At 28.6% G+C, this 20,730-nt stretch overlaps 2 protein-coding genes and 2 non-coding genes across 4 annotated transcripts in view; 3 read left to right on the top strand and 1 right to left on the bottom strand.

Annotated features, from left to right (window-relative positions):
• Positions 1-334: 334 nt before the first annotated feature.
• Bm9431 (Glycosyl hydrolases family 31 protein) lies at positions 335-4,804 on the bottom strand (the record flags this gene model as incomplete). Its single annotated transcript, XM_043078341.1, has 11 exons — positions 335-382; positions 462-654; positions 864-1,027; positions 1,390-1,534; positions 1,724-1,791; positions 2,201-2,341; positions 2,610-2,873; positions 3,069-3,192; positions 3,336-3,496; positions 3,930-4,103; positions 4,331-4,804. The coding sequence occupies 11 exons, from the start codon at positions 4,802-4,804 to the stop codon at positions 335-337; spliced, it is 1,956 nt and encodes a 651-aa protein (XP_042934275.1).
• A 1,795-nt stretch (positions 4,805-6,599) lies between these two features.
• Bm4336 (Uncharacterized protein) overlaps positions 6,600-20,730 on the top strand; it is a gene marked incomplete at both ends in the record, with an annotated part of 34,042 nt that continues 19,911 nt past the window's right edge. The window contains 25 exons of the mRNA XM_043078340.1: positions 6,600-6,806; positions 7,335-7,496; positions 7,853-8,020; positions 8,369-8,521; positions 8,838-8,932; positions 9,126-9,244; positions 9,523-9,629; positions 9,907-10,029; positions 10,136-10,263; positions 10,533-10,751; positions 11,026-11,154; positions 11,294-11,443; positions 11,652-11,741; positions 12,112-12,309; positions 12,592-12,709; positions 13,141-13,260; positions 13,328-13,491; positions 13,772-13,861; positions 13,976-14,170; positions 14,495-14,657; positions 18,481-18,724; positions 19,013-19,495; positions 19,702-19,869; positions 20,173-20,303; positions 20,610-20,683. Coding sequence (XP_042934274.1) covers positions 6,600-6,806; positions 7,335-7,496; positions 7,853-8,020; positions 8,369-8,521; positions 8,838-8,932; positions 9,126-9,244; positions 9,523-9,629; positions 9,907-10,029; positions 10,136-10,263; positions 10,533-10,751; positions 11,026-11,154; positions 11,294-11,443; positions 11,652-11,741; positions 12,112-12,309; positions 12,592-12,709; positions 13,141-13,260; positions 13,328-13,491; positions 13,772-13,861; positions 13,976-14,170; positions 14,495-14,657; positions 18,481-18,724; positions 19,013-19,495; positions 19,702-19,869; positions 20,173-20,303; positions 20,610-20,683 — 3,998 coding nt within the window. The remainder of the gene's footprint in view (positions 6,807-7,334; positions 7,497-7,852; positions 8,021-8,368; positions 8,522-8,837; positions 8,933-9,125; positions 9,245-9,522; positions 9,630-9,906; positions 10,030-10,135; positions 10,264-10,532; positions 10,752-11,025; positions 11,155-11,293; positions 11,444-11,651; positions 11,742-12,111; positions 12,310-12,591; positions 12,710-13,140; positions 13,261-13,327; positions 13,492-13,771; positions 13,862-13,975; positions 14,171-14,494; positions 14,658-18,480; positions 18,725-19,012; positions 19,496-19,701; positions 19,870-20,172; positions 20,304-20,609; positions 20,684-20,730) is intronic.
• On the top strand, positions 15,664-15,748 carry Bma-mir-750. Its single transcript, XR_006228196.1, has one exon. It is a non-coding gene; the product is annotated as a pre-microRNA Bma-mir-750 (primary transcript).
• Positions 15,993-16,100, top strand: Bma-mir-1175. Its single transcript, XR_006228197.1, has one exon. It is a non-coding gene; the product is annotated as a pre-microRNA Bma-mir-1175 (primary transcript).

Raw genomic sequence — 20,730 nt, 5'->3', positions numbered from 1 at the left:
TATGGCTATGGAAAGATTACATTGGCCAGGATCAGCTTCTGAGGAATCTTGAAATTTTAATTAAAATGATTTTGAATCAGACATGTAGGCAATGAAAAGAATAGATAGAGGAAGCAAAAAATATATTTTATACAAAAATAAAATTCAAATTTTGTCTTAATATTTTGATTTCGATTCATTCAATTTTCTTATACAGGCTATACAATTAAGATATATTAACATACTTCAATTAAATCAAACGTTGGAAGAAAGAGAAATCAGCAGATGGAATCAATTCATTAGTATGCTAGAATAGCCATAATAACAATTCCGGGAAAATATTTCTGCTCAACAATTATTCAACAGAAGTAAAATATGGTGGAGCATGATGGAAAAGAGGAGCCTGAAAAAAGAAAGAGGATAATAGTGCCTTAATAGTTCTTTCGAAATTTTATTTTCAAAACCACCTTGAATTTACTTACTTCAACAGTCAATTTAATTGGTCCCATGTAAATATTGTGAGTTAATTCATGCTCCCAAATACCATTTGGAAGAAAAACATTTCGTGATGTTGCACCTTCAGTCAAAATTGGTGCAACAATCATAGTATCGTCGATTACAAACTGATCACTAGAATACAATGCTTCCGGATCTTCCGATAACCACCATAACGGCCTAAAATATGAGAAATATGATTTTTCATTACATATCTTTTTTCATTGGTGTTTTAATCAGCTTCAGCGAATCACTGAATATTCTTTCGTAAAAGGAATGATGCTTATAGCAAACATACGGAAGTCATACTTCCGGATTCTCCAAAATAGAACCATGCAATTATTTAATAGAAATTTAATGCAATTAAATAACACAAAAGAATTACAAACCGTATTACGGGTTGACCGCTTTTACAACTTTTCTGGCAAGCTTCAATTAAAAAATTCATCATCTCATTTCGTTTTTGCATAATGCGATGGAAAATATCACACAACTCATCGTCATACTGCCATGGAGGATATGAAAATTGCATAGACAGCAGGAATTCATTTGCCTTAAGAAAATAATAATAATTAAGCATTTGTTATCATTTATATTTGTTGCAATTAGCAGAACTGCCGGATAAAAACCTGGATGAACCACTTAAATCGAATTATCCCATGCACAGATTTCCCGAACGGAATGAAAACTTTCAGTGACTGCACATGACTAGAGTTACTCACATTTGACTAATTAATTGGTATAGATAAAACTATTGTATTGTCCATTATTAAACTATAAAAAATACTATTTGCATATGCAAAATGATAAGAGAAAATTAAAATATAATAGATAAATTTTGAAAAAAATAAAATTTTGGAAATAAATGAGAAATATGTGCAGCAATTTATTCGTTCCTTAAAATAAAAAGGATGCCTGCATCCAACGAATGTACAATTCTTTGCTGCATTTTTCACCACCATATCCATTACCACCTATCATATCCGGTAAATTATAATAATAACCGTGTAGTCCGAAATTAAGTACCACTGGTATTAAAGTGTTCAAACCAATGTTATTCCTAAAATTATACTTAATAATATAAAAATCAAAAACTGCACAAATTACATACCTGTCTTCAAAAAAAAATTAATTAATTAGTCACTGCAATAAATTAATCAATTAATTACACAGTAACAGACCAGACTACAGATTATCATTCCCTATTAACTGTAGAAATTTGGAAAAAATAAATAAGAACTATACAAACCAGGTTGATAAGCGATCCATTGTCCTATAAAATATGGGCAGAGATTGTGTATGACGAAAAACTCTTACCTGTAATAAATAAAATACAGTAAATTTCATTTTGATACTCCACATTAATACAAGCACTGACAAATGAATACTTTTCCTAATTTTTTTTTTTTACAAAATTAATTAAATTATTCAGATTTACATACTTAATTGAACTAATCCAGTTGAAAAATGAATGATAGTTATATTTTATTTAATTGATCGTTATAACTAAGATTTACCCTAATTAGTTCTTATGCTATGCAAGTATATTTGCATCGAGATTTGTTTAATGTTCAACTTTGAATTATTCTAGGCAAAACATTGTCTTATATATTCATAGTTGTGGAATTTTTATGAATATTAATTAATAACTTAAAATCAGGGGCATAATTATTCGGAAAATAAATGAATTATTATCATTTAAATTTATATTTATTTCAATATGCACCTCAACTGAAGATCCAAACGATGCGGCTGTACGTACGTAAGCCTCGCAAAAATCATTTGGTGAAGCACCAGAATATAGATGAACATCTTCTGGAAGATAGGTCACTTCACCTGCGTCAAATTTGAATGAGAAAATGCCAACCTGAAAAAAGGTGAAAGCATATGATAAGCTTACTCTTTCCGGATCAGTTACAGTTGTCGTTATCTTTTGTCATTATCCTTTTCTTCTAGTAGTTCATATTTGATCGGTATTCAGAACTATCTTTGATCATAATCTTAAACAAATTTTCCTACCCTTTACTATTTTTTAAAAAGCTTAAAACTTTTCCATCATTAGCAATATAGTGAAACAGCAGAGTAATTCAATTTTGAAAAATCCTGCTAATTAAATTGATCTCTTATCAACTAACCTTTTTAATTTTTTCCAGCTGTTCACAAAACCACTGCACTGCTTCAGGATTTGTGAAATCGATCACATAAGCCTGCCCTTGCCACCATTCAACAATTCCCGGTTGACCACTGGAATCTCTCACAAATAAATGCCGTAATGTCGGATTTTTCCCATTTTCGCTAATCAAATTGACAAATGGATGAACCCATAGAGTTAATCGAATATTCAATTGTTCCAGTTGTTTGCACATACCTTCCACATCCGGGAATTTAACCTTATTAAACTGGAATGCAAGCGATATTAGCATGAACTAATCAATAAATATTCTTCATTGCAAACTAATCTATCTTCATTTCAAAAAAAAATTTTTTTAAATTTCAAATCTAAGAAACCAATGTTTTAAGAAATTCCAAATAGAAAGAATAATTTCAACTGAAATTTAAAACACCATTTGAATTAAAATTACATAAAAAAATACATCAAAATCGCCATAATGTGTAGCCCAATTATCATCCAATTCAAGCTGGCAAATTGGTGCATGATTATTTAGAATTTCTTGAGCAAATTCAAGCACATCATGTTGCGTTACTTTTTCTGAGTATCTTTAATTACAAATGCAAAAATTGATACCTATTATCAAACGGCTAGGAACACTGGATAAATAGATAATTAAACAAGTAAAGATTAGGCCAATGAGATAATTTAAAAAACTGACTATATGAAAGGGCATATAAAGAATTGTTACCTTGCCCAAGTTGACCAAATAGGCTTACGAATCATTGCTTCATCAGGAATAGTCTTACATGAATCATACAAATTTCCATGAACAGCGATATGAAAATTACGTAGCGTACAACATTTTGCTACAAATATTGAATAGGAAAGACTTGGTGCAACAGTATTTGTCTGAAAAAGAAAATGTTTTTCTAAAAAACAAATAAAAAAAAAACAAGAAGCAAAGTCTGCTAGAAAAAAATCAACTTTTTTTTTTCAAAACACTTTAATATTAGCAAATTTTAGAAGTTAAATATAGCAAAACATTTGAAAAATACTGCAGTTGATTAGACCATTTCCATCTTTAAGATTCAAATGGAAAACAAAAAAAAAAAAAATTATCAAAAAAATAAAATAAAAAAGAAACCCTAAAAACTTAAAAACCTCAATTCTTATTTTGTCTACATCACGAAATCATTATACCAAGTAAACTATCTGGCAAACATATATAAAGAATCTTTTTTTTTTCAAACTTTTAAATAATTTCAATTGATATTTTTATTTTTTTTCCGGATAATTTCAAGTTTTCCTTCTCTTTGAAAAGAAAAAAAAAACCGTAACTTACAAAGAAACCAATATAAGGAGAATTATCAATTTGTGCTTGAAGTGAAAGTTTGTCATAGTTATATGATGTCCAAAGTGGTATATTATCTGGCACATAAATAGCAAATTTACTGGAACATAACCAGTAACGCTCCATTCCAGATATATTTTTTGCATTATTATGAAAATGATAAAACTAAGTTATAATTTCGAAATATTTAAAAGAAATTAAAAACAAAAAAATCTTTTTTCACATGCAATATAATAGTTAACAGAAAATTTGTTTAAAATTTCTTGTAAATTTCAAAAAAATTTTTATAATTATTATTTGATGACTTTTTAAAAAGTTTAGTACAAAACAAAAATAATTAATAATAGAAGGAAAAATTAATTTTAGTAAGACTACATACTATAATAGCTTACTTTTAATGTATCCGATGATAAATACGGTGAAAATTGTTGCAGAGTTTCAGCCAAAGGCCAAGTTTGCTGAGCTATTTGAGGTCCACCATACCATTGGCTATTAGCATCAGCCTTTATCACATCCTTCATATAATGATAACATTTGATATTTGACCATTCAATTTCATATTTTTCAAATAATTCCTCCTTTCTATCATATTTAATTAATAATTCAGTTCCATCATTAATTTTAATCCGTAATAAATTATCATTTATTGCATATTCATTTAGTTGTATAGTTTGATCAGTTATAGCACATCCAATATTTATTGTTAATGTTCGCTTAAATTCTTGCCGTTTTATTGTAGCAGGAATAATAGCAGTAGGAACATTAATATTATTATCATTAATTACAACATTAAATCGATCAATTGAAATTAAGCGTTTTGTAAAATCAATTTGTAAATTGCCAATATGTAATGGTACTGTGAACATATTTTAATTGAATTATTCAAATAGATATTACTCTAAAGTAGGAAAAATTTGGAAATTTCAAAAATTTCTAAATTAAACTTCAATAATTATTAATTTGTACACGTACGTGAAGTCACATGTGAAGGAAGGAATGCAAATGAAGTTTATAAATATTCCGAATACAATAAATCTTGAATAATAATCATTGTAATTGCAAGAGGAAAGTACTCAATAAACATATTACAAAGTATAATCACGTGGCGTCTCGTAAATTTGATAGATGTAATTAGTCAGGAATGGATATGAATTAAGTTCAAGTTAATTAGCTGTAAACTTAAAAATCGATAATTGATCATTGATTTCCTCTCGTAAACAACATAGTTTTATTTACGGTGTAATTTAAAGGAAACGCAAATTATAATTAATTATAATAGAAATCATAATTAATTCAATATGAAAATAAAAATTGAACACACGAAAAAAGAATTTAATGGTGATGAATTCGAAAAGATAAAAATGATTGAATATTTGAATGAATTAACTTCCTAATTTTAAAATTCAAAAAAAAAAAGAGGCATAATTTATGAATATATGCAAATGATGAATGGAGAATTCTAGTTGAAATCAACATTTACATTAAATTTAATATTTCATTGTTATGAAATAGTCCAACAATTAAAGTATAAAATCTGTTGTTGACTATTAGCCTTATTGCAAATATAAAACAATTTTGTTCAATTTCTAAAATTTAACCAGTCACACAAATAATCTTCTAAAACAAAAAGTCTTCTTCAAAAATAATTTTTGTTTCGTAGAGACAAAATGGTTTATCTTTCGTTCTTTAGCTAATTCTTTACGGGCCATGTTTTCTTCTTTCCTCCAAAACGTGGTGGATTTTTTGGCCTCGGTACTTTTTGGCTTTTGCACTGGAAATTGCGATTGGGGTTGGGTTAGAGATTTAAATTTTTGAAATTCAAAGTTATCTGTTATATCGTTTCAGAATAATGAAAATGCTTTAAAGTGATCGCAATTAAGTGATGTAAGAAGAGAAAAAGTTGAAATGAAGATGATGAAAATAGTGTAAAATAAAAGTGAAATGACAAACTATTCGGTAGTTTTATTCATTGTGTTGATGTACACAAATATTGATTGATTAGAATAGGCACTATGTTGTTTACAATTGTGTAAATAGGAATTGATTTATTTTTACTGCTTACCTGATAGGATGTGAATTCTTTTTAAAAGTAACAAACAGTTATAATCGAAGCATTTGTAGTGTTTATTTCAATTTCATTAAATTTTATTAAATGTTTAGGAGATGATAAATAAATTTAATAAAGCGTGGAATTGTTTTATCGTTTGTATTTTTGTTCAATTTATAATTTGTTTATATATCTAACTTATTGTGTTGGAGATACTAGCTAGACGAAGATATTCTAAACAAATTATAATTAATTGCATAATTTTTATATAGATTTCTTTACAAATGATTTCCTCAAACATATCAACATTAATTGGTGAAAAAAAGGCTTAATTTTAAGTTGCCTTTCCTTTAATTTTAAGCAACATACAGTATCTTAAATAGTTTAAGCCTTTTTAATCCTTCTTTGTTTAATTAAGTTTTTAATGATTTGAAGTTCAAGGTTTTGAATTTCAAAATTTTTGTGATCAGTTTTTATAATGCTGTTTTGATATCACGAGTGAAAATAAATCTTCAAAGTTTTTCAACTAAAATCATAGTTGCATGGATAAATTAATAAATTTAAAATTTGACAAAGGATCCTTTTTTAGGTTGTAAGTATAGAATTTCTAATGTATGGAAAATATTAACGATCATTGTAATAAAGAGGAAAATGAATTAAATAAATCTAAGAATTCATCGGATGGTAATGGTTGTGCTGTACGAGAAGCAAGTAATGTAATACTGTTGGTATCGAATAGTTCGGAAACTGGCAAATACATTCAAACATTATGGTATCTGAAACATATTAATAGCACAGTTGCAATCGAAACATCAAATGAAGTATTACTTCATGAATGTTATCAAATATCTTACTAATAATTGTTATTTATTATCTATTTAAGATTTAAAATTCTCGACGGTTGAAGCCTTTTGCAATGCGAAGTTCTTTTTATTTTTGTTACAGATGGGAAGCCAGAACATAAATTTGTGTGCTATTTAGTCTGAGTCATTTTTTAACAAAGCATTGTTCGAAATAAAAATAAGAATCGATAGCGTGAAGCAGTATTCGTTCTGAAAATTTAACGATTAATCAAGTTTAACAAATGAAATGAATAGTCGACTAAATCAAGTCGCTGTCGGTGAATGTCAAAGGAAATTGATGATAAATCATTAAAATATTATTATTAATACTTAGGATTACATAGCATGATAATTTTTAAAGCGCGTTTGATTAATTATTGTATTGGGAAACGGATGTAGTCATTTATAAAAAGGAGTATCTGAAAGCATATAATTTAGAAATTGTAAAGTTGTTGGCTTATATTTCGGTACCATTGTCTGATAAAGTTAACAAATCAGTCATTCAAGGATGAGAATGAAGTAGAGATTGTGAAAATCAGTGCTCGAGATGGTGATGAAGTGCACAATGATGAAAAGCTACTGGTAACAAGCAACACACTAATATCATATGTTGCGCGAAGTTATCGTTTTGTTTTTGTCATTGATATCAGTCCTTCTACTTTCATTGTGGTTCGTTTTTCTTTTTCAAACCAATTTGTATGATAATTTTTGGTCAATTTTTAGGATCCAATTAGTATGCTAACAACTATTTCACTAATGTAATTCTTTTCTGTGTATTCCGAATTGATTTTACTAGTGATACTTATTACTTGATATTTATTGTTTCAGCTAGTATTTTATCCATTTCTTTTGAGTTTTATCATTTTTTAAACATTATTAATTTCATTCACTGCGAGTTAATCTGATTGGTTTCTGCGGTATGAATGGAAAACATTAAGGAGCAACAGAAAATAAGAAATAAAACTAATATTTCTCACTTCAATGTAATTCATTTCATTTTCTGTGCTTATTTAATTATTTTATAGGATGGGGCAGCAAGTTGTGTGCCACATTCAAAAATTATCAACCGATTACAACAATGCCTGGAAGGACTTCTTGTGGATGGAAATTTTCTACCAGCAAATAAATTTTCTCCCGAAATATTTATTACGATTTGTTTCTATAGTCCATTTATTGCTTTCGATGAGGATAGAGTTAGTAATTAGAGATTTTTGTTTAAAGGAGAACATTGGTTAAAATTTAGAATGTAAACCAGTAGTTAATAGTTTCAGAAAATGACATTTTTATTACAGAATATGATTTTGGAACTTACGGCTGACATAAATAATTCATCAAATTCTTATTAGCATTATTAGCTTCTTTTTATTGTCTGATGCATGTATGAGAAAGCTATCCGAATCACATAAAATATGAATATGGATAAAAATATGAGATCAAGAGGCAGCAAAATGTTGTAATTTTTCGGCGAATATTACTGATAATTTGAAACTGTAATTTAAAATCTTAAATTAGTAGTTGATTAAAGTCAACAGTTTTTATAGGTTATAGTGCAAGGTTATTTGCTTACGAAAAAGAATATCGATTGTATTCTACAATATGTCCAAGAACGGTTTGCATTGTTCTCTAATAGACTATGTTGGACTGTACAACCTCATTTGAGAAAGTGGAATCACGAGCGAAAGAAATTACGACAGGTAATGGTGGCACTATATACACCTGCATATAGTTCTCTGAATACTTTTCCTCTGATTTTTACGAAAAATTTGAAAAGTTTATGCAGCTTTTGATTTTTTCCAATTCAACATATCACATTTTGACCTGATCGTAGTCGCACATTTATAGCATAATTTTTCAATCTTTCTCGAAATTGATTACTATGAGGAAAAAATTAGGAAAAATCATCTTTTTTTACTTTACACTCTGAAATTCCAAAAATAGCTAGGGAAACTAAAAATAAGGCGTTATGTGTGTTGAGATGCAGTAATCCATGATGTATATGAGTAATTGCAGAGAGCTGGAGATCTTCTACCGGAAAATTTCTTTCGGCAACAATCCCACGCAACGGATGGATTCAGGGATTCAATGCACGGCCTGTTAGCTGCTCAGTTGGTTTTCCATTTCCCTTTTGATAAAAGCAGTAGTAAATTTTATACTTCTGAAACTTTACTATTTAGTATTAGAGACATCTGTTTAAAAATTATCTTTAAAAATGTGTTTTAACTGACAATTGCAAGAATTGTCAGTCAAGAATAACTGACATATTACAGTTCTATATATGTTATATAATTGTCTTTGCAGAATGACTTCTCGGACTAGTCGTACTGATGAAGGATTTATTAATTCAGAGTGGTCACTGATGTTTATGCTACGAGTTGGTCTTATTGGTTTACAATTGCTACCAGACACAGCGCAACCCAGTAAGACATAGATAATAACAGTATTTTCTTATAAAGACAGGAATACGAAAAAAAATCATAAAAAAGCTTCGTGAATCTTGCATTCTTATTTAATTCCATAGTCTTTGTGTGATTCATTTTTGAAAAATTTTGTAAGAAACTTCACGTCACAATTAGTATTAGTTTTCTTATTGTGAGATACATATGTCCACTGCATATCACTTAAGTTTTGGAATTTCAAATTCCCAGTTTCTAATTTTTCATCCGTTTTGTACTTTTTAACTAAAAAACTTCTCCAGACATAGTATTGATAACGGATGCAGTATGTAATGTAACAGATATACACGCTTTACAAAAATTAATGGTTCAACTACGAAATTACTCCATCGCTTGTTCATTTATACAGGTAATACAGATTTTTTTAATAAGTATCTCAAAATGATCATAAAATTGATTTTCGTGTATCCCTTCTAGCTTTTGATGAGTTCGTTTTTTAATTTAAGTTTGGTAGCTCACACAATATCTGGTATTAGGTTCTGAGTACATAGACGTCATTTTAAAATTTGATATGTCTGATTTTTCGTATATTTCAAAACTCAGGAGGTAATTTTTTTATAGTTTTAGTAATGGATTTTGACTGAAATAAAGGTGAAGTATGGGAAAAGATAGTTTTTTCATTTAAGATTCAAGGAGATTGCAATACGAATGCTGTGTTTGGACATTTCTCATCACCCGGTTTTTTGACTTTTCTTGCAAGGGGAACATCAGGCATCTATATACCGGACGAATATCAAGCTACCGCAGATGTGAGTTCTAAAATTAAGTTAAAAAAGTAAAACGAAAAGGGAAACACTTTGTTAAAATTTTTAATTAATATTTGTGTATGGGAGACCGGTATTATTTCTTTTTTAGAATGGTCTTGATCCAGTTCAAAGTCAATCACTTTTATGCAAGAATCTTCAGCTGTTGGATACATCAGATAATTATATTAAAGATCTCATTCAGCAAATTAATCCAGAGTTTGTTGAACCATACACTTGGTATGTATTTTCTCAGTGTTCTAATCTGTTAAGAATTTTTGCTCCCTTCAAACTTCAACTTTTCATTCGAACTTCAGTTTTTCATCCTCATTCGAACGAAAAATAATTTTTCCAAACATTGACCTGGGAATTTTTTTTCCCATAAATATTTGTAAATTTTCCCACAAAAATTTTCAACTTTTAATAATGCTTGTGTTTTCGTGCTTTTAATAAAGTTTGTTTATTAACATTTTTTTTTTTTTTTTTTTCAATATTAATGACTATTTCAGTGGTGTTATTCGTAGAATGCACTACAGTATGGAGTATGAATCATATTTGGAGTATTTTATACGTTTACGTCTTCATGAGGGTTTTATACTACGTGAATTGAGAGTATTGAAAAAAGGGGATGATCAGTCATCGATATTGGTAGAACTTAGTCTACCTTGGAAACCGCAGGTGACAATTGGCTATAAAATTTGCGCTCTCTCCGAAGATTATACAAAGAGGTTTATTTTAATGTTACAATTTATCGGATCACTACATTACTTTTCTTGATAACTCATGATAGATATTATTGAAGGCAATTTTAATCTCAAGTTTTTGAGAATTCTTAATATTTGCTCTATTTTTATTAAATTGTTACCTTAAACTGAGTAATAGTTTCCTCAGAATATAACGCGTATTACCTAATAGTTATGTTAAATACTAATTATCGTATAATCACATATATAATGTATGGACATTTTTCTCCAACGAAAATCATATGGAATATTTTTATAGAGCAAAGTTGAAAATAACGGTAATATGTGAAGCACAATGTGGCATAATACGGGATTTGTTATCCGATCGTTGTTCCATAAATACAACAAAGCAGACTTTTTCAGATGCATATCGACATACTATTTTTAGGTTAGTTTATCTCTACTTTTCCCGAAATTATTTTTCTTTACAGTAATTTGTTTGTTATTGCAAAAAATTATGTTTCAGTGACTTAAAGAGGCATTTAGAATGAATATTATTCACCTTTTTTATTTATTCTTATTGTCAGATTGCTTGAAACGGATCGTATGTTAATTCACGTTCATTCATTCAATTCTTTGCCAGATATTTTTCGTCTTCCACCTGAAGTATTAAAAGAAAAGTCATTGTTTCGCTATGTTATAAAAGAAAACAAAGCTGTACTAACCATAAGTACCAGGTAAATTATTCTAATGAAGTTACGTTCCTGATCAGCTTGACAATATTTTGCTATATGAATTGCCCTGTTAAATACAGTGTTGGGGCATGGTGAACGGAATTACGTGATCACTACAAAAACTTAAAAATTCCTTCATATTCCTTACATATCTCTAAGTCAACTTATTTTAATTTATTTTTTTAATTTAGATTTATTATTTCCTTTACAGAGAATTGGAAACTTTATGCTCACAAAATGTTACCACAGCAAATTTTGTCGAATTTTGGCGGATTATAAGTGAATTTGAAGAAAGACTTTGGTAAAAATATAGTGTGTTGGAATAATGGATATTTTTGGGGTGGAAGGGTATTTGGGTTAAATTAGAGAATGAAATGTTCAGCAAGACGGTAGCAATATAAATCCATTTGATGACATGCCACTTTTTTTAGATCGCAACAAAAAAGAGTGGATGTACAGAAAAGATGAGATTCAGTAAGTTAAGATAGCATAAGCCGTATTATCATTCATTAGTGTTAATTCTGAATGAATGAAAAAGTAGGAGCTAAATAACTGATTAAATAATTGACTCAAACTAAAGAATTGTGTAAATGTAGCTCACTCTAAATAGTGAAGATAATTGTACCTTTTTACTCTTCTATCGTAACTTTTTGTAATTTTTAATTTCTCAGGCAAAGTTGGTCACAAGTATACACTTTTCGTGTAATTCTTACTCATGATCATCCGTTGCCTCCACGATTATTTCTATTCGAGGAACCGAATGTAAAAGTTACATCGCAGCTTTCATTAGCTGTATTTTATGATATGCTGGCACAAATGACAACATTTTCGCTTGTTCATGGACAAACTTATGTAAAGTTTGTTGAAGAGTTCGTTTTTGATCTTTCATTATTTAAATATTCGCTCTATTGCTAGTGAAATCACTAAATAATTAAACCAGTTAAGACATTATTTTCTTTAAATTCTAATATTTTCAAGTTATGTTCGACTTGCAAAAGTGCTATACTAAGAGTAGTACCACATAATCTTCAATAAAATATGTAGAGGACGTTTAGTTTCACTTTCAATATATATATATATATTTTTTTTTTAATAATTTTCAATAAAGAAGTTAAACTTTTCTCTCGAGCTTTGGAGCACTTTTTTTTCAGTGATAATGATAATCATATCCCGAAATCATTCTATATTGTCAAATTAAATTTGGAGACTCAGTTGGTTGTAATCAAACTTGCATTCCTTGATGGCCTTACGGTTGCGTTTAGAGAACAAGTAATAAAAAATTTCAATTTTTTTTTTTTTTTTTTTTTTAATATAACAAGTAATAAAAATTGAAAATTTTTAATATATATTTTAATATATAATAAGTGTTTGCTACCGTTAATATTGTTAATCATAACGATGCTAAGAGGAAAGGATGAGGACGAAGTAAATATCAAATGCATAATAATTTGCACAAGCAAATTGTTCTCATGTTAAAGTGTCGTAACCTTTTTTGAGCTTTTTTCGAAATATTTAAACATTAGAACTAACAAACGTGCAATTTCCAATAACTCAGTAATCTTTGTGATATTAGACATTTTTCTAATGCTTATACAGACACTTCTATTTGCCATTTTAAAGGAATTATATCATTTCATAAAATTAAAAAATTTCGAAAAAAAACTTAAAAAATAAAAAATTTGAAAATCTACTTATTCTAGGTAATCAGAGAATTCCAGAGAAACTTCACCTCACTATCCATTGAACGGAGTTGCTTTTTCACTAAAATGCTTGAATTTGCTGATGTTGGAGACGACTGTGCCACAGTTGCCGAAACAATGGTAAGTATTGATCTTGAAAATATATTATATTTCATGTAAGATATTGTTTATAATATATTACTTCTAGCAATTGCCAGCACTGACTATTATTAATCGTCCATTGGAAGTAATGCTTGCACGTTACAAGAAAATTCCGCTTATATTAAATCGAATTATACGACTTGAAAAAACCGATGAAACAAATCGTGATCTGATACTGCACAATTCACTTGCTAAGTATTTTTGTTGCAGGTAACTTTTTATACTTAATAGTTTTGGAAAATTGAACTGGGAAAATTCAGAATTCTTTCTTTGTAGATAAGACTTCAAATTCGGTTGTGCTCTAAATTTTTTTAGAATTAATTTCAGTTTTGAGATTGGTCACGTTTGTCTGGATAATGTCTGTTTATCAAGCCCATAGTTTTGTGAAAGAGTTATGTTTTTAATATATATTAGAATGCGCTAAAATTCCTTCAATTTTTCAGTTTTATGTCTGATTTTTTTTTTTCCAAAAATTTTATGAAGTTTACAGACGTTATATTTGGTATTTAAAGAAAGCATTTCCGTTATCATCATCTGTCAGTTGCATTTATGCGGATTTTATTCTTCACACTATTCTGCAGTGAGCATTTTTTTATTAGCTTTTTGAAATTAACTTCTAAATATTAATTACTACTATTAACTGTTGTTAGCTGCAGATAAATGTTTTGGTAATATACAAAAATGGAGAATTCAGGAGACGTCTGAATGAAGGATTTCATATAGTGTATGGTGATAATGGGATAATTAACCTTGTCAAACATGTCGATGATATGGAACAACAGCTGCACTGTGGGTCAGCAGTGCTTCAATATATCATATTTCCACCAACAACCATTCGACCTATGCGAATTATGAAAGAACATTTAGAAAAAATTCCACCTTTATCAAAGTAACTTTCTGGCAAATTTTGACCAATCTATAAAATTCAGAGTAAAAACTTAGTTATTGTATTAACTGGCAGTAATTACACACTATCAAAATGATATTTCTTTATAGATAACCAGATAGTATATCATTTTTTACTGACAACGAAAATTAACTTAACTGGCAATGATTGATTGATTGATACACATTAAAAACTCGTTGGTATATAGTAGTCATGAGATCGTCATGAAATTCATCGTTACGAGATAATGCAATGGAGTATTCAAGTGTAGAACTAATAATTGACGACCAAGATTTGATTGGTAAAATCATTTTTTACACTTTGCAGAATCGTTCGAATACGTGGAGTTGAAACAAAGAAATCAGTTCCAAGTGGTAATTCCACATTGAAAAGTGATCTTGATTTACAATTAATGACGGAAATGTGGTTGGAACCGCTTGCTGTTGTTGATCCTCAATATGTTACATGGAGTGGAATTATTCAACAGCAAGTAAGTGTTTCAAATAATTTCTTAAGCAGTTTTTTTGCAGACATTGATATATTATTTATTCTTTCTTTCTTACTCTAAAGTTTAAAGTAACTTAAAAGCTTTAAAGTGCTATTCTTGGGATTGAAATATATACACAAAATACTTTCCAAACAAACAGTTTTCCTTTAATATCATGCTAAAAATATTCTGATATTTTTATGTAGTCTTAAAAGCAAATTTTTCTTTTACAATAAAAAAGTATACCATTTATGCTTCTTTATATCTTCAATAATCAGCTTATTTATTTTTCTTGATTCACCATGAGTAGTAGATGTTAGATTTATATTATCTTGAAATCTTGAACTAAATTATTCTGTTTGTATGTACAGATAGCGGACTAATTGAGTTCACAAGTTTATATTTTATAATTTCATTGACTTCCATTCCACGTATCTATTAGATATCAAGATTAATTATCCAACAGAAGAAATAAAAAGAGCTGACTGTTTCTTTTTCATTTTTGAGATCCTATATGTTATGATTGAGTCACTGCAATTATTTTTGTCTCTCAAACCTATTATATCGGAAAAGTGTCGCGGAAACATTCTGTCTAATTGTTTGATTGACATTCCCCCAATCATAATGTTATCATAATGAAACACAAACAGCTTGTCTAATTTTAAAACCGTAAGAAATGCTTTTTTCTTCATTATCTTAATCATTCAGTGTTGATAATTTAAAATTTTTTCCCAAGTTTATTTATTTTCTTCCTTTTCTTATCATAGCATTAGTATATTTTAGAATTTATCACTTTCTCTTAATAATTTGAGGAAAGACGAAGCACAGTACGAATGGAAAGAACATTTCTGATAAGCTCTTCGTTATGTTATCTTTTTGTTATTTGCTGACAACGCTGATAAGTGTAGGTGTAGATAGCTGAGGCTCATTTTTATTTCACATTCATGTGGAGTGAACATCTTTCTTATCTTAACCTTCACCGTCTTCTTTGGTCGGTTCCATGAAACAGACAAGTTTGTGTCAGTCGGAGGTAGGGTCTTAGGCATTGCTAATGCGACGTTGCCAGATCTGTCCTTCGGCTAACATTGGCTTATTTGGTCGCATATTTCAAATCTATTGCTTTTTCTATGGAAATATACTGGAAACCATTGCCTGGATACCTGCATCATTTCATTTTGTAAAAATTAAATCACGCCGTCACTATCATCTCTTTTGAAATAAAACAACTTAATCGATAATTTACAAAAACTTTCGAATGGAAATGACAGTCATGGTTCTAATAAGCTGTTCTGAATTCCAATATTCCAGTTTTTTGTACAATCAATTGCATTGGAGTCTAAGATATTTTGGACGGTCACGAAAGTGGAGGTTAGGATCTGCACTAAACATTTCAAATCAGTGAGATTCTTATTCCTCCACTTACTTGCCTGTTCTCTATCTGCATTCCATATCAGATTATCCATCTATAGTTTTGCGAATTTTTTCGCTATAAGAGTTGATTTTTATGGGAGATCTTTCCATTATATCCATCGTAATATGTTTTATTAATGCAAGGATTTGCATTTTCTTAGTTGAATTCATATGCTGAAATTAGGGTTTAAATCAGTTTAAATAGATTTGATAATTTAAAACCAGTTTTATTTAATATTAGTTTTGTGAAAAATCAGTTGCGCTTTCTATGACACGTCTTTCTTAATCTACATAGGGCTTATAATATCACAGCATTTTGTTCATTGCGAATTAATTAATATATCATGGAAAGTCATGATTCGACAAACTGCTGGAAAATATGTTTTTCATGCTACAAATTATGAGAGCATTTTGTCACCAAAAAATTGTTGATGTATTTTTAAGGTTGCCAAAGGTCAAGTGCATTTTTGATATGGATCATGATTTCGGTATATCTCTTTTATTTGATGAGACTACTTTTCAAATTTAATAAAAATAGTTCTCAAAATTCATCGAGTTCAAAAATCTGCGCTAATAGATCGCTAAACTTCATGAAAACGTTTCAAGTTATCCTGTGAGAAATGCTTTGGAGCTTTTTTTTATTTTTTTTCATCAGATCATTAAAATATTGCACATACAAATAGTTTTCATATATTCGCAGTCACAGTTCGATCAGAAAATGCTTCACAGAATAAAAGGGGATAATATTTCAAAGCAGTGACTTTTAATTATAATTTAACTATTGTGGTATACATTTAATAATTTTTTTGTTCTTCACAGTTTGCTTCAAATACAGAGTAATCATAATACAGTTAACATTGATTTACATCTAGTAAGTCTAAGTAGACCAAATTTGATTGCTTCCATTTAATCATTATTAATTTCCAATAATGAATTACTATGCTTTTCATTTTCAAGAATTCTTTCTCCTTCACAAACTTCTTCAGTTGTCACTACAGCATGCATTTATCTGAAGTTTCTGGATCAAATATACTGTTGATTTTAACGAATTACTTCCGTTTTTTTTCCAATTTATTTTCAATTTTCAATTAAAAGAAACAAATTATTTAGATTTTTCTCTTTCTTTAATTTTCTTTTAACAAAAACAAGGCTTAAAATTAACAGCAAAAGAAAATGATTGGTTAGAAAAAGAAATATAACATAAGAAATGGTTATTAAAATGATAATAATTATATTAAGGTAATGATGTATCACAGTAACTTGGAACTGTTTACAACTCACAATTGCTTTCTTTCAGAATACTATAATAATATTTTTTTTTCCTCTGTAACATATCTTTTTCTTAATATTTAAAATAGTTTCTGAAACGTCATTTGAAAAATATGCAACAGTTGTCGAATCTCTGAAATAAGGAGGAATTCAAATTTGATTTTTCAAATTCAACTTCTTTGCAAACTTTTAGAAAACATTTAGTTTATTGCATATAAAATTAACAATGTTGAAAGTTCTTTTGAGATAATATTATTTTGGAGAAGAATGTTACTTGATGGCTTAATGATATGAAATACGAATTTCACAATCGAAACAGTTTGAAAAAGAGAAGTATGTGAATAATTATATACAATTCATACCATATATAGAAATATTTTGAAATTCTTGATGTCATAAAAGAGATTGTTTCAGCTATATTCATGAGGGAAGGAATTAAAAATCTTTTAAAACTCATGTAAAAAAAAATTATAATTCCTATAGAATGTCGCTATAAGTCTAAAAATTTAAAACTTATTTGTGAAAGTGTCAAAAAATTTAATACTCACTTTTTAAAGCGCATTCAATTTTAATACTATTGATTTAGCAAATTTTAACATTTTAATTCATTATGACTTCATCGCCAAAAAGTATGCGTCATTGGTTTTGATTAATGAATGGAAAGTGAGTTCCTATTGTTTACATAGTAAATTTTTTGTCAGTTGAACAACAATACATCGGATTCACATAATTCATCAATGATCCTAAGGTTTCAATCGTATTCAATTGAAATTTGAATCTATCAATTTCGGATGAAATGAATTGATTTATATAACTAACATGAAGAATAATATTACCTTCTTGTAATATCATCCTTTTATGTAGGACTGATTGTTAGTAGGTTCTTTAAATGCTATACATCAATTATTACTTTCCATTATTATTATCTAAGATCAAAGCATTCGATATTTTCAAGAAATCCATAATCTTAATAATAAAATTTCTATTTCGAAAAATTATTATAAGTTTAATTAATGGTATAAAATTTAGATAATAAATTTCGGGTAGAAAACAGTTTAGCATTATAGGTTATAAATTTGTTTAAATCAAGCAATTTTAATTGTATTGAAAATTTTAAGAAAAGTAAAAAACCTATCTAAAATTATAGATTCGAGCAACAGATGAAGATATCATCTGTACGTTATCAACATTGGATCAAGTAATGTCTCTATGTTCACAGCATTATTCATGCTCACATTTCACACTTACTAATTGTGAAGATAGCTGGGAATGTTTGAAATGCGAACATCTCTCAAGAAATGTGGAAATTATGCATAATTGTTTCTGCTTACGATCATTACTGATGAATGCAACAGAACGAGAACTTTTATTATTACCTACGCTAAGTTATCGTTAGTAAAATTATTTTTCTCATTTATATAAGTCAAAGTTTCAATAAATCAGAGAGGTATATATTTCTATGTATGTGTGTGTTAATAAAATATGAGTACAATTATTAATTAGTCCTTTTTAGATGTTTCCAAGAAAATTGTGCAAAAATAAATGAGAGATATATGTTTATAGTTATTATAATTAAAGTGAATTAAGATATTTTCAATTATTTTAATAATAATTAATATAATATTTATCCTGTTTCATTTGAGAAGATTATAAATGTTAAGAAATTTTATATTTTATAGAAGATGCTGATCCACCAAGTAATATACGTTTACGAATTCTTCTTGAAAATTTACATTGTGAACTGGCAAAAGCAAGTAATGTTACAATAGAAGTACGAAATCCGAATTTCTGGTTGGAAATTACCGATGGTATCGATCAATCTGTTCTAAAAAGGCTTCCCACTAAGGATCATCAAAGATTAATTGGTACGAATGATGGACATTTTTGCCCTACACGTGTTTACGTGTCACGTCTTTCACCATGGCGTGTTGTTATCATTGCTCTATTAGTAAATCCTCAACATGTTCTAATGGCAACTTCTCTCATCATACCAACATTACCGCTTCTTATTTTTCATTGTGATGAGCCATGGATAGCTCATCATTTAGCTCGAAATGAACCACGGCGATGTGAGACATACGTATCAGATCATCGTACCAAAAGTCCAACTTCAACATTGGCACATTTGAATCGACAGATTCGGAAAACTGAAAACTTCACAAGTAATTATATATTTATGATATATTAAATATTAACATGATATCCAAACAGTATTTTATTATTTCCATGAGAGCAAATCTTAAATCGCTACTCTTAAAAATGATTTTTGTTAAAAAATCATTTTGGACAATTAATATAATTTGATCATATTAATTGTTTGCGAGTATGTAAAATTACATGAATTTAAATGTGTAATAGAAAAATTCAGAGATGGAAAAGAATGAATTGGAATTACATTGGTTGTCAACTTCCCGGATAAGTCCGGCTGAAAATCGTGTTCATACATCCTTTGACATACACTCTTACTGTGAAGCCATTGAGGACCAGTTATTTTCTCGGGCACTTATTGGAGCCGTATATCAATGTTTGTTGCTAGGTATTTTACTTTCATTGTCTTATGACCTAGAAAATTGTTAGTACAATTTAGAACAATTTGATAATATGTTCATCTTTAGAGGAAATGCTTATTTTCACACATCGGTTAGTAATCATTAAGTATTATTTGAATGGATATGTATATAACTTATATATTATTTATCTTTTTTTATTCACTTTATTTTCTACTTTCCATATTAGAAAATAAATTACTCTTACAATCAAAAATCGATAAGTGAAGAGTTAAAATCAAGAGGTAAAACGCTTAAATTTATTTAGTTTTAATAATATTTTTAACTGTTAGGTGTACATATTCCGTATGAAGATTTGGTAGAAGTATTGGAGGACCGTTGTGAGCAATCTTATATCGAAGTTGAGGGCATTGATGAATGTGTCCGTTTCCTATGCTCACATGTTGCAAATATACGTAAACAGGTTTGTGTTAGATTTATACTATACTAATATATATTCCAAACTGGAAAATTTTGGAAATTTAAAGCAAATTGTTCTTTTCACTGAAACAGTAATTGGAAACGATTTCAATTACTGTTTCAAATCTACACCTATTTCTCCAGTAATCCTTATAACATTAATCATGCAAGTTGTAAATGAATTGCGTAGTTCTCATGAATGAAACTATATGCATAATTTAATATGTGAATATTTAGATCCTTTAGTTTGTAGCAGAATTTCGTCAAGCTTAAGCAAACTTTTATAAATGCATGATTTGGTGTATTTTAGATGGGAGATTCGATAGCGGATGCGGATGATGAAACAAGAAGCAATGATTTATTCAAAGATGATATTTTATATAGGTAAGTAACTTACTTGCGGACAAGTTGTTAATGTTACGTTTTAACTC

Source organism: Brugia malayi (assembly GCF_000002995.4).
Source record: "Brugia malayi strain FR3 genome assembly, contig: Bm_v4_Chr2_contig_001, whole genome shotgun sequence".
Classification (NCBI taxonomy): Eukaryota; Metazoa; Nematoda; class Chromadorea; order Rhabditida; family Onchocercidae; genus Brugia; species Brugia malayi.
Note: the sequence above shows the minus strand (reverse complement) of the source record. Positions and strands in the feature narration are given on the sequence as shown.